Below are 12313 nucleotides of genomic sequence, written 5' to 3' on the forward strand. Positions count from 1 at the left end.
CATCCTACCAAAAAGTAATCTATGGATCTGATGCAATTTCCATTAAAACTCCAACACAATTCTTCACAGATCTTGAAAAGACAATTTTTCAGCTTCACATGGAAACATAAAGATCCCAGTTAAAATAATCTTGAACAATAAAAGAACTGCTGGAGATCTCACCTTCTTTGCCCTCAGAATGTACTACAGAGCTATAGTAATAAAAACAGCATGACATTGCACACATATCCACAAAGACATGTTGATCGATGGAATCGAATTGAAGGCTCAGATATAAATCCACACATACATAGACACACATACATTGTCAACACATGGAGCTAGTCAAACTGGATAGCTGCATGTAGAAAAATACAAATAGATCCACACCTATCACCCTGCACAAAATTTAACTCCAGGTGGATCAAAGTCCTCAACATAAAACCTGATAGAAGAGACACACTGAACCTGATAGAAGAGAAAGTGGGAAATAACCTTGAGCTCATTGGCACAGGAGACAACTTCCTGAACACAACTCCAATGGCTCAGGCACAAAGGTCAACAATTAATAAATGGGACCTTATGAAACTGAAAAGCTTCTGTAAGGCAAAGGACACCAGCAATCAGATAAAGAGGCAGCCTATGGACTGGGACCAACAGAGGGCTAATATGCAAAGTATATAAGACAACTAAAACAATAACAACAACAAAACAAAAACAAAAAAATCCCTGACATCAAGAGAACAAATAAACCAATTTAAAATAGGAATATAGATCTAAGCAGAGAACTGAAATGAGAATTTCTGGTTTCCTTAGAAACTCAATTGTGTCATTTGATGTTTTTCTGGAAGCTGTCTTTTTTCCTTTTTCAAAAAAAGATTAATTTATTTATTATATATAAGTACATTGTAGCTGTCTTCAGACACACCAGAAGAGGGCATCGGATCTCATTACAGATGGTTGTAAGCTACCATGTAGTTGCTGGGATTTGAACTCAGGACCTCTGGAAGAAGAGTCAGTGCTCTTAACCACTGTGCCATCTCTCTAGCCCTAGAAGCTGTCTTATAAGAGGATGTTTTGCTGAGAACAAACATGTGGTGTTTTTCTGGAAGCTGTCTGGTGAAAGAGCATGTGATGTTTTGCTGGAGTGGACACTTGAGAGGAGACATGATGCTTGGAAAGAGTATAACTATAACCCAATAGACAGTGGATGACGCCCTGGTATTGGTTCACCTTGCTTGTCTTCATTGGGCTTTGCTGACACTGGTCTGCACTGAATGCACTATTGCACTGGTTCTCCTTGCTGGTTTTCATTGATGCTGGTCTTTGCTAAAGATGCTATTGCTTTGTTTTCCCTTGCTTTTAAATCATAATAAATTGCTATCAAAAAAGGGGGAAAGAAACATTGCAATGTTCACTTCTGTCTCTTTACTACAAAATTGAAAGCACAGCAAAGTCCCAGGATACAGAAGGCCCCACTCTCAGGGTTCCAATTTGTCAGGTCTGACCACTCATTCAAAAGAAAGCAAAGCAACCTGGCGGTGAAAGGGTAGAAAGGAGTTTAGCTGATGTGGCCATGGTGCAAAGATGGAAACCGGAAATCCAATCCATCTGTGAGTATTGATGTAAACTAGAAATAGATGAAGATTTGGGGCAGGAGGCAAGAGGTTTGTATGCATCAGCAATCCTGGTCCTGCTGTAGTCTGCTTGATTGTCTCTGTTCTGATTCTGTAAGGTGGACGGAAGTCCTCAGTGTTCAAGGGGACAGTCTGTGAGGTCACTGCTTCTGGTTGGGGTTGACCTGTCTGAGGCTGTGCTAGTTCTAGGAGTGAAGATGACTGAAAAACTTGTGGGCACTTTGGAGGTCTGGGACAGAATGTGGTAAAAACTGAGAGTGAGGAGCTAATGGGTTATAATCAGTTTTTTGTGGTTTGTTGGTTGGTTTGTTTGTTTTTGAAATGGGGTCTCTGTAGCCCTGACTGTCCTGGAATTCACTATGTACATGTGGCTGGATTTGAACTCAGGACACCTTGGAGTGCTAGGATCAAAGGCACCACCCTGGCTGCTTTTTTTTTTGACACAAAAACAAAGGCTTGGTATGTAGCTCAGACTGGCCTCTAAGTCATGATCAGTGTGCTTCACCACACACGGCTATCTCCACTATGATTTATTATTTGTTTGGTTGATTCGCTTAAACCAATAGCTCATTTTAATTCTTATTTGATTTTGAGTGAGGTTGAGAATGTTGCTGGGTTTTTTTTCCCTTCTATAAGTTCAAGTTGATCTCTACTTACCCTTTCTCTTCTTCTTTCTTCTTTCTTCTTTCTTCTTCTTCTTCTTCTTCTTCTTCTTCTTCTTCTTCTTCTTCTTCTTCTTCCTCTTCTTCTTCTTCTTCTTCTTCTTCTTCTTCTTCTTCTTCTTCTTCTTCTTCTTCTTCTTCTTCTTCTTCTTCTTCTTCTTCTTCTTCTTCTTCTTCTTCTTCTTCTTCTTCTTCTTCTTCTTCTTCTTCTTCTTCTTCTTCTTCTTCTTCTTCTTCTTCTTCTTCTTCTTCTTCCTTCTTCTCTTCTTCTTCTTCTTCTTCTTCTTCTTCTTCTTCTTCTTCTTCTTCTTCTGCTGCTGCTGCTGCTGCTGCTGCTGCTGCTGCTGCCCATCAATGATGTGCACCATGTGTATACCTGTGGAGGTCAGAAGAGGGTATTGGATCCCCAGAAACTCTAATTACAGGTGGTTGTGAGTCACCATGTGGGTTCTGGGAACTGAACCCGGGTCCTCTGGAAGAGTAGCCAGTGCTCTTAACCATTGAACTATCTCTTCAGCCCCAACAAGTCCTTGTCTTTTACAACAGCTTTGGACACAGAGATCATATAGACTTCTTGAGCTGCTGAATATATATATATATATATAATATATATTATATATATATATAATGAAGACTGTATTTATAGCTTCTTCTAAACTTTAGTTATTTGTGAGAAGGGGGTTATGCATAACATAGTTTGCTTGTGGAGATAAGAGAACAACTTAAGGGGACTGGTTCTCTCCTTCCCCCATGTGGATTCCAGGGATCAAATTCAGGTTGGTAGAGTTGGTGGCAAGTAATTTTAACCACTGAGTCATCTCCCTGGCCTTTATTTGTAGTTTTGTAAGTGAAAGTTGCATTATATGTCATATCCTCATAGATGCAGTTTTACTTTGGAAGTAAGGGTTTTTGGTCACTGCTGGACCTATAATGCGGTCTCTCTCTCTCTCTCTCTCTCTCTCTCTCTCTCTCTCTCTCTCTCTCTCACACACACACACACACACACACACACTGTAGTTGGTAGCTGGAGAGATGCTCAACAGTTAAGAGTTCTTGCTGTTTTTTTTTTTTTAAAGAGCTCTGTCTGTAAAATCACAAGGACTAGGGTTTGAACCCCACCCCTCACACAACAAGCAAGCTCAGCATCCCTCACACAGGTTCGAATTCCTAGGGGTCCCATGCCCTTTTCTGGCCTTGCTTTGCACTATATATTATATACCACCCTCCCCTACGTCAAATAATTTTTTTTTCAAGACAGAGTTGTTCTGTGTAAAAGAGTCCTGGCTGTCCTGGACTTTCTTTGTAGACCAGGCTGGTTTCAAACTCAGAGATCTGCCTGCCTCTGCCTCCTGAATGCTGTTATTAAAGGTGTGTACTATCATGCCTGGCCTTCAAATAAATATTTTATAAAAAAAATGAAAACTCTATGGTTTCAGACTTAGCAGAATGACATAATTTTTCTCTAGAAAGTTCTGGGGTGCATCTGTGTATCTCTAAGAGTCAGCTCAAGGTCAATCATACTGTGGGCTGAACAACTAAAACTTGTTGCCTCAGTCAACTAAGGAAGCTGGGAGTGACAAAGGTGGCTTTTCCCAGTGAAGAGCACACTAACTTGCTGTCTAGTGTCAAATGGTCAGCCCTGAAAACATACATACAAGTAACATTATACAGACTGAGTAGATTATATTCAGGAACCGTATGTATATAAATACACATATGCATGCAGTAACACTTAGTGGGGAAAAAAAGAGGCCATGCATTTGAAGAAGAGGGGCATATGAGTTTGGAGGGAGGAAAAGGCAGGGAGAAATGTTGATGATATTAATTTCAAACTGCGGCAGCAACTTCCCACCTCTGTTCTAAAGAACAGCCTTCTATATTCCCAGATGAAGCATTTGTAAAATAAACGAAAAGCCTGCCTCTTTATTCTCTCCTGCCTGTTTTAACTGGTTTTTAGTATGTGCCTGAAAGAGACCCCAGGGTCCAGAAGAAACTTAATACATATTCTGATTTAGAATTTCCAGTTAGGGCCACCTCTTGGTGCAGGCCTATATAACCATCCCAGGGCTGATCCTGAGGCCGAGGCTGGAGGGTCATAGGTTCAAGGTTGACTTTGGTAACTTGCCTCAAGGTGTAAAAAGAAGAAGGAGTAGTGTGGTGTGGGGATGGGGACAGGGTAAAAAAATGAAGACCTATCTGTAATAGTGTTTGATAGTACGTGGGAGGCTCTAGGTTCAATACTCATTATCACAAAACCAAAATGAAGTCCAAAAGATAAACAAGGCTTTCACACATATTTTTTTTTCTTTTTTTTCGGAGCTGGGGACCGAACCCAGGGCCTTGCAAGCTCTACCACTGAGCTAAATCCCCAACCTAGCACATATTTTTAATCCCAGAATTTGGGAGGCAGAAGTGGGTGGATCTTTGTAAGTTGGAGACCAGACTGCCGTACATAGCTAGTTCTAGACCAGCTAGGGTTACATAGTGAGATCCTACTTCAAAATCATAAACCAAACAAAACAGTCCCAAGCAACCACCTTCTTGAGAGGCCTGAGGCTGAGTGAGGGGACACAGCATTCGCAGAAGTACAGCAGGGACACTTTTACCTCAGATGTGGCTTCAGGTAGGCCAGCATGCCTTTCTTTCCGGAGACAGCATTCTCAGGCTTTTCTTCTATCTCTTATCTCTCTTTGACTTCAGGTGCCAGCTAACATCACTTGTCACTAAGAGGCCAATGTAATTGTGAATTTAAAGTGGTGGTTAGTAAGGAGCTAATGAACCCTTCAGATCAGAAATTTGAGTATTAGAAGGCTCATTCTAGCTGTCTGTAAAGGAAGAATAATTGGTTGGGACTAAGTGTAATTTGGTGATAGGGAGCTGGAGAGGCTTGGAGTTTGACATTGGCAAATGGATGGGTGGGAAGATATTTAGGGATCAGGAATGATAGGATTAAGGTGTGAGAGTTAAGGGAGGCATCAAATTGGCCTTAGTGTTTGAACTTGGGTCTCTTAGGGCCGGCGGAGCCATTGCTAGTTTAGGAGTAGCTTTGGCTGGAAAGTAAGGTCAGGGCAAGTAGAACCCGGAGTCATCCATAAGGCCTTCAAGGTAGGTGTCCAAAAGATTGATAATTAGGGTGTGGCACTTTGGAAAGGGGCCTGGAGGGAATAGAACAAAACCTGGGAGGAATCTATGTGAGAACGGACTGTAAGAAACTGGAGAGGTCTCTTGGCTCTGGGCTTGTAGGGTGTGGTGATAAGGCAAGCTTGGAGAAGAGTCTCACGTGACGACCTAGTGGCTCAGCAGCAGCACAAAAGCTATGCTAACCCCAGGGGGTAGAGTGCCTGGCGGCCCCTCCCGGCCCCGCCCCTCTGCCGTCCTTTCGCCTTCTTCATCCATTGGGTAATATCAATGTCCGTCAAAGGCCCGCCTCCGCAGATAAGCCAATCAGGAATGGCGGGAGGGAGTTTTCTTTTGGTGCTGGTTCCTCAACTAGGGGCCTCTCCAGGGAAGTAAGATCCAGTCGCAGCAACCGCGGAACTGTGCTCAGGACCTGAGCTGAGAGGATTCGCCCAGTGTCAGCGGCGCGAGCTGGTGAGGAGAGGACGAGGATACGAGGTAAGGAAGGGGACGACTGGGGGTGCGGACTGACCGTCTTCCTTAGCCTGGTTTACGAGTGCCTCAGGTGATGGGGCGGAGAAGGAGAGGGGATGAGGTGAGAGGGCGGGACGAGCTGGTCCCCGGTCATGGTCACCCCACTCGCGCGCACGCGCCACGTGGGCCCGCGCACTGGTGGAGGAGTCGGCTGCTTAGCCGGCTCCCTGCACCAGCTTCCTAGTACTGGAGCACGGGTGAGCTGGACTTCCCAACTGGATTCCTGTCTTATACCTTGGAAAGCCAAGGTTCAGCCACTAAACGGGAGCTGGGAGTTCTTAGAGCCTTGCGATCCAGCTAAGAAATCAAGAGACTTGGTTTCTTAAGGGGTCCTAAATTCTGTCCCATTGGAGGCGAATGGGTTTCATTGCGCACGGCTGCCTGTCCTTTCTGCAGGGTCAAGAGGCGTCTGAGGCCATCTGCCCCTGACCGACCTCATCTGTCCCAAGTTCAGCGGGATGGCTCTGGGAAATCAGTTTGACAGTGCGTTTATACCCTTTGACCTACTGATTTTGGAACTAAGTAAGGGAAAGGTGGCTGCAAATGCCATGTAATTTGGTACCAGGTTAGTTAGTGGAAACAAACTCCAAATTCCCAGTAATCGTGAATGTTTTTTATGCCAAAATCCATAAATAGTACTATCACTGAAAACTTTGTCTTTAATACAGAGTCACATTCAAAGTAGTTGGCCCAAAGATATAATCTGTACAAAATATACCCCAAGGACAAAAATAGTGACTCCTTCCTTTTGTTGTTTTTTTTTTTTTTTTCCTTTGAAGACAGGGTTTCTCTGTGTACCTGGCCTCCAATTCTGCCCCTTTCCCTTCCAAATGCTGGGATTAAAGCATACACCCACAATCCCAGTTCCTAGCCCCCTTCCCCATTCCCATGGCCTCACTTTGTTACGTTGGCTGGCCCAGAATAACGCACAAAATAAGTCTGCTATGTAGATCATGCTGGCTTTGAACTTAGAGATCAATTTGTCTCTTCATCTTTGCCTCCCAAATTCTGGAATTAAAGGCATGTTAGCACCATGACCAGCCTGGAAGTGTCATATTTCATTAAATCTTTACAAAACGTTGTAAAAACTTGGCATGGTGGCACGCACCAGGACTGAGGGAGTCGGAGCAGGGAGATCTCTAAGTTTGAGGACAGGTTGATCTACATAGTGAATTCCTTGTCAGCTAGGGTGATAGAATAAGACCCTGTCTCAAAAAATAAAACAATGACTAATAAAAATCACACAGGGACTCTGAGACCAGCATCTGGTGACTATAATTCTAGCTACCCTGGAATCTGAGGCAGGAGGATCTAAAGTTCAAGGCTGAGTGTGAAAAAGAGGGCTGGGAATGTAGCTCAGTGGTAGATCAGATAGAAGAGACCGAGTGTTCAGTCCTTAGTGATGCACAAAAGGACAATAATGTTTTAGCCAGTCATATAGTGCCCATGAGACAGTGAAGCGGTACGTCTGCTAAGTAGCTAGCGTCAGTGGGGCTCCAAAAAAATACCATGTTGAGGTAATATTTATGTACTATATTTATATAATATATAGTAATGTGTACCAGGTACAGGGATGGACTCAGGACAGCCACTAGTAAACAGCTGTATGTCTGGAATTCATGGAGTAGATAGATTATGTGGGGGAGCAGATACCAAAGGGAAAACTTAAATATTGCAAGGGAGACTGAACAAAAGAGCTAGTCATAGGCTCTGGCTTTAGGAAAGAGAGGAAAAGAAGACACAAATTGGCTGGGAGGAAGGCTGGGACCCCTTATTGGCTCTATAAATTCAGAGAGCATATTAGCAAAAGGAATGTTGTAGCAGTCAGTGTGTTTTTAGTAATTTGAACTTTGAAGCTTTTATAAACTCTTTAACTTTCAGGCTGAAAAACACTCCACCTCCACTTGCCAATATTGTTTCAGAATGTCAAGTACTGCGTCCTACCGGATCTTCGATTTTGCAAGGAATTGTATTGCTGTGTTACGAGTGGGTAGACGCTTGTACTCCAGGGCAGCCACGAGTAGGAATCAAGGGAAATGGAGGCTCTTTTCTCCCGCATCGTTGGCCATGAAGGACAGTTCTCCACATGGTGGCTTTGCTCTGCGGAAAGCTTACAGACACACATCAACCGAGGAAGAGGATTTCCACTTGCAGCTCAGCCCCGAGCAGGTCAGTGACCTGCTCCGAGCTGGCGAGTCATCCCACAAGGTTCTGGATTTCAACAGTGGAGTTCCAAATTCAGTGTTAAGGTTTGAGAGCAACCAGTTGGCGGCCAATTCCCCAGTGGAAGACCGACAAGGTGTGGCTTCCTGCGTGCAGACGAGGGGGACGATGTTTGGTATTTTTGATGGGCATGGTGGCCATGCGTGTGCACAGGCGGTGAGCGAGAGGCTTTTCTACTACATGGCGGTGTCCCTCATGTCCCACAAGACCTTGGAGCAGATGGAGGAAGCCATGGAGAACATGAAGCCTTTGCTGCCCATCCTGCAGTGGCTCAAGCACCCCGGAGACAGTATTTATAAGGATATCACATCGGTTCATCTGGACCACCTCCGAGTCTATTGGCAGGAACTCCTTGACCTACATATGGAAACGGGACTAAGCACTGAAGAGGCATTGATGTACTCCTTCCAGAGACTGGACTCCGACATCTCGCTAGAAATTCAGGCTCCTCTGGAAGATGAGGTAACGAAGAACTTATCCCTCCAGGTTGCTTTTTCTGGGGCAACAGCCTGCATGGCCCACGTCGACGGAGTTCACCTGCACATAGCAAATGCTGGCGACTGCCGGGCTATCCTGGGTGTCCAGGGAGACAATGGTGCGTGGTCATGTTTACCTCTTACCTGTGACCACAATGCCTGGAATGAGGCAGAGCTGTCCCGGCTTAAGAGAGAACACCCCGAGTCTGAGGACAGGACACTCATCATAGATGACAGGCTGCTGGGTGTCCTCCTACCCTGCAGGGCCTTCGGGGACGTCCAGCTAAAATGGAGTAAAGAGTTGCAGCGGAACGTCCTAGAGAGGGGATTTGATACCGAGGCCCTCAACATCTACCAGTTTACCCCGCCCCACTACCACACTCCACCCTACCTGACTGCTAAGCCTGAGGTCACATACCACAGGCTGAGGCCCCAAGATAAGTTCCTCGTGCTGGCCTCAGATGGCCTCTGGGACATGCTGGACAATGAGGATGTGGTAAGGCTGGTGGTGGGGCACCTGTCCAAGGTCGGTCACCAGAAGCCAGCCCTGGATCAAAGACCAGCCAACCTGGGCCACATGCAGAGTCTGCTGCTGCAGAGGAAAGCCAGCGGACTCCATGCAGCTGACCAGAATGCAGCCACACATCTGATCAGACATGCCATCGGGAGCAACGAGTACGGGGAAATGGAGCCAGAGCGTCTGGCTGCCATGTTGACGCTGCCAGAGGATGTGGCCAGGATGTACCGGGATGACATCACTGTCATGGTGGTGTTTTTTAACTCAGATTCAATTGATACCTATTTTAAGGAGGGTTAAGAGTCTCACCCTGTTGCCAAGGCTAACACGAATGCCCTTTATTTTAGAACATTTCCACTCATTCCTTAGTGAGCAATCCAAACCTTAGTAAAGAACAGGCAGACATAGGTTGCTGAGTAATTAATGAAAGGTAGGGAAAACCATCCTTAGTGCAAAAAAAACAAAAAAACAAAAAAACAAAAACAAAAACAAAAAAACAAACAAAAAACAAAAAAAGACATTAGGAGCGAATTTTGTCCTGTGTGTTGGTCAGCTCTTCTATGCAGCAGACAAAATAAAGACTAAAATTGGCTTAGGCTCACGTAGCCCATGTCCTTTATAAAGACTGTTAAATTGTGTCATCCTGTGCTTTTAAAGGATAAATTTAATCATGAGTCTAAGAATAAAGAACTTCAGGATCTTCTGAGACCCAGTTGCAAATTTTATAGAGGTGATCCTTCTGAACTCTCGTTATGAGCAACTTCTTGGCTCTAGTTTTTGTTTGTTTTTTTTTTAACTAGGAAGCCCTAGGTTTACAAAGCAATCTTCAGGGCACTTTTCTGTGTTGTATTCTAACTTCCCTCTGTGTGTGTGTGTGTGTGTGTGTGTGTGTGTGTGTGTGTGTGTGTGTGTGTGTGTGTGTGTGTATGTGTGTGTGTGTTTATATGAAACGACTGTGATAATATTCTGGATATTCTGTGCTGTTTGTGTTTTAATGCTGGTTAAATTTATTTTAAAACTGAATCTCAAGCTTGTAAGCAGGACTGCCAGAAGCATGTTTGGGACCTCAGCTGAGGATGAGAGGAACTAGGCCTCTGGATCAGCTGAATTTAATTGTGTAGCTATTGTTCCCCTCCGTTGAGCCTCACCTCTGAACCTTGGAGCCGCCTGGGGAGGCGATTTCTGTCTAATCCCTAACTCCTGGCATTTTTGCTTAGTAAATGGTTCCCCCTAGGCTTAGCCACGGGTTATTCATAATTTTAGGTTCCTTTTGATTATAGCCTTCAAACACTCTGATTCCCTGTGACACAATCCTACCTCTGCTATTCTGCCTGGCCTCAGCCTGATGTTACTGGAAAGCCTTACCTGTTCTTTCTATCATCCAAAGGTTGGAAGAAAGATGACGTGGTCGGGTGGTAATTGAGGACATTTAGGCAGGACGGACTTTTTCAGTGGTTTGTGGACTTGAGAGTTCAGCCTGGATCTAGAGAAGTGAAAGTAAGGTCTTATGAAGAGCCAGGAGCCAAGGCTTTCTCTCTGCATCTTGGAAGGGAGGAGGGAGACTTATCAGATGGGCCACCTGCCCCTGCCTGTTGAGTTGCCATGGCTACACCCCGAAGACTAGACCATATTTAGTGTGATAGTTGGGTGAAAAAGTTAAAATGCATCTGGCTATAGTCCTCATGGGTCGTTGGTGTCTGCTTAAAAACTAATCCATACGAATCGGTTTCAAGTGATACGTTTCCTCTTCTCTTGGTTGGCTGTGGCATTGAACTCTAGGAAATGTGTGCCTAAATGGAAACACACTTTATTTTTGGCCATTTTAATTTCCTGTCCCTTGTCAGTGCCGTAGGCAAAGCTCCTTAGTTGATCCTTTCTGTTGCTTATCCGCTGTGCCATCCACACACTAGGTGTGGCCCCCTTGGCTTTGCAGGTTAGACGTTCTGCCAAGTTCAGACTGGGTTAGCAAAACTGGTTAGCTCAGTGGGTAAAGGCTGCCAGTCTCAAAATCCCGAGTTCCATCCGTGGGACTTGCGTGATGAAAGGAGTTGAAAGATGTCACTGACCTCCACATGTGCACCGAGGCACATGAACTCACACACACAAAATAAATAAAATGAAAAAAAAAAAAAATCAGAGCCAGGCAGTGATGGTGCATGCCTTTAATGCCAGCAGCACTCAGGAGGCTGAGGCAGGTGAATCTCTTGAGTTTGAGGTCAGCCTGGTCTACAGAGTTCCAGGACAGCCAGGACAATACAGAAAAACCCTGCCTTGACCTCCAGTCCCCACCAGAAAACAAAAACAAAAACAAAAAACAAAACCAGAATCGGTTTTTGTACATTTCCCAGTGTACCTGTTTAGTGATAATGGTTTTATGTTAAAAAAAAAAAAAAGAAAGAAAGAAGAAAAAGAACTCTTTTGGGTCCTTTTGTTCTGAATCTGATCTCTTAGATTTTTTTTATTTATTTATTTTTTTACTCAAAAGTAAAATGTAGGCAGCTCACCTTGAGCCTGTACCCACACTTGGGTGTGTTTACTTTCTGTGGCTCTTTTCTGAGAGGCCCACACTTATGCTCTCAGGTGTGGCTTACCTTCTGAGTGCCTCTTTCTCTTAATCCTCGTGCTAACGTCTACCTAAAATAACAACCCTGACTCTGCTGCCTCAAAATAAAAAGCGAGAAGCCTGGGTGTGGTGGTGAATGCCTTAATTCTAGCACTTGAGTGGAGGAGGGAAGAAGATCAGAAAGTTCGAGAGAGATACGTGAGACCCTTCTACAAAAAATAGTGTGTCCCAGCTAGGCACTAAGGCCATCCTAGGCCACACAGTGAGACCTTGCCTCAGAAAATAAAACATAACCCCAAACATGAGTCACTACTAGGTTTATGGGTTTGTTATTTGAATGGAAGGCACTATTTGACATTTATTTTTCTCTTTGCCCTTTGCTTTCTGTGCCAGCTAAACCCAGGATCATCCTTGGAGCCTTATCCTGGAGTAACTTATCCTGGAGTTGATTGAACACAGATCTCCCATCTGTATCTCCAAGCGAGTCTGTGTTTTCTCACTGTCTAATAGCTGTCCCTGCTTTTCAACTGAAATATTGAGAGAGAGAAAGGCTAATTTATAGCCTACCTTTTTCTCTGCCTCTGTACCCGGCTTTTCTGCCTGTT

The 12313-nt window shown here is 44.4% G+C and overlaps 1 protein-coding gene across 2 annotated transcripts; it reads left to right on the top strand.

The window, feature by feature from the left end:
- Nucleotides 1-5738: 5738 nt before the first annotated feature.
- Pdp2 (pyruvate dehyrogenase phosphatase catalytic subunit 2) lies at nt 5739-11253 on the top strand. 2 transcript variants are annotated; one of them, XM_032887897.1, is made up of 2 exons: nt 5739-5893; nt 7811-11253. In XM_032887897.1, the coding sequence occupies exon 2, from the start codon at nt 7853-7855 to the stop codon at nt 9443-9445; it is 1593 nt and encodes a 530-aa protein (XP_032743788.1). In that variant the 5' UTR covers nt 5739-5893; nt 7811-7852; the 3' UTR covers nt 9446-11253. The 2 variants fall into 2 exon arrangements, with proteins under 2 accessions (XP_032743788.1, XP_032743789.1); XM_032887898.1 differs by having other exon boundaries at nt 7852-11253.
- Nucleotides 11254-12313: the final 1060 nt, after the last annotated feature.

Source organism: Rattus rattus, chromosome 17 (assembly GCF_011064425.1).
Source record: "Rattus rattus isolate New Zealand chromosome 17, Rrattus_CSIRO_v1, whole genome shotgun sequence".
Taxonomy (NCBI): Eukaryota; Metazoa; Chordata; class Mammalia; order Rodentia; family Muridae; genus Rattus; species Rattus rattus.

Bases quoted from the DNA above. Each gene is read 5' to 3' on its own strand.
- Pdp2 (XM_032887897.1), top strand. From the start codon at position 7,853: ATGTCAAGTACTGCGTCCTACCGGATCTTCGATTTTGCAAGGAATTGT.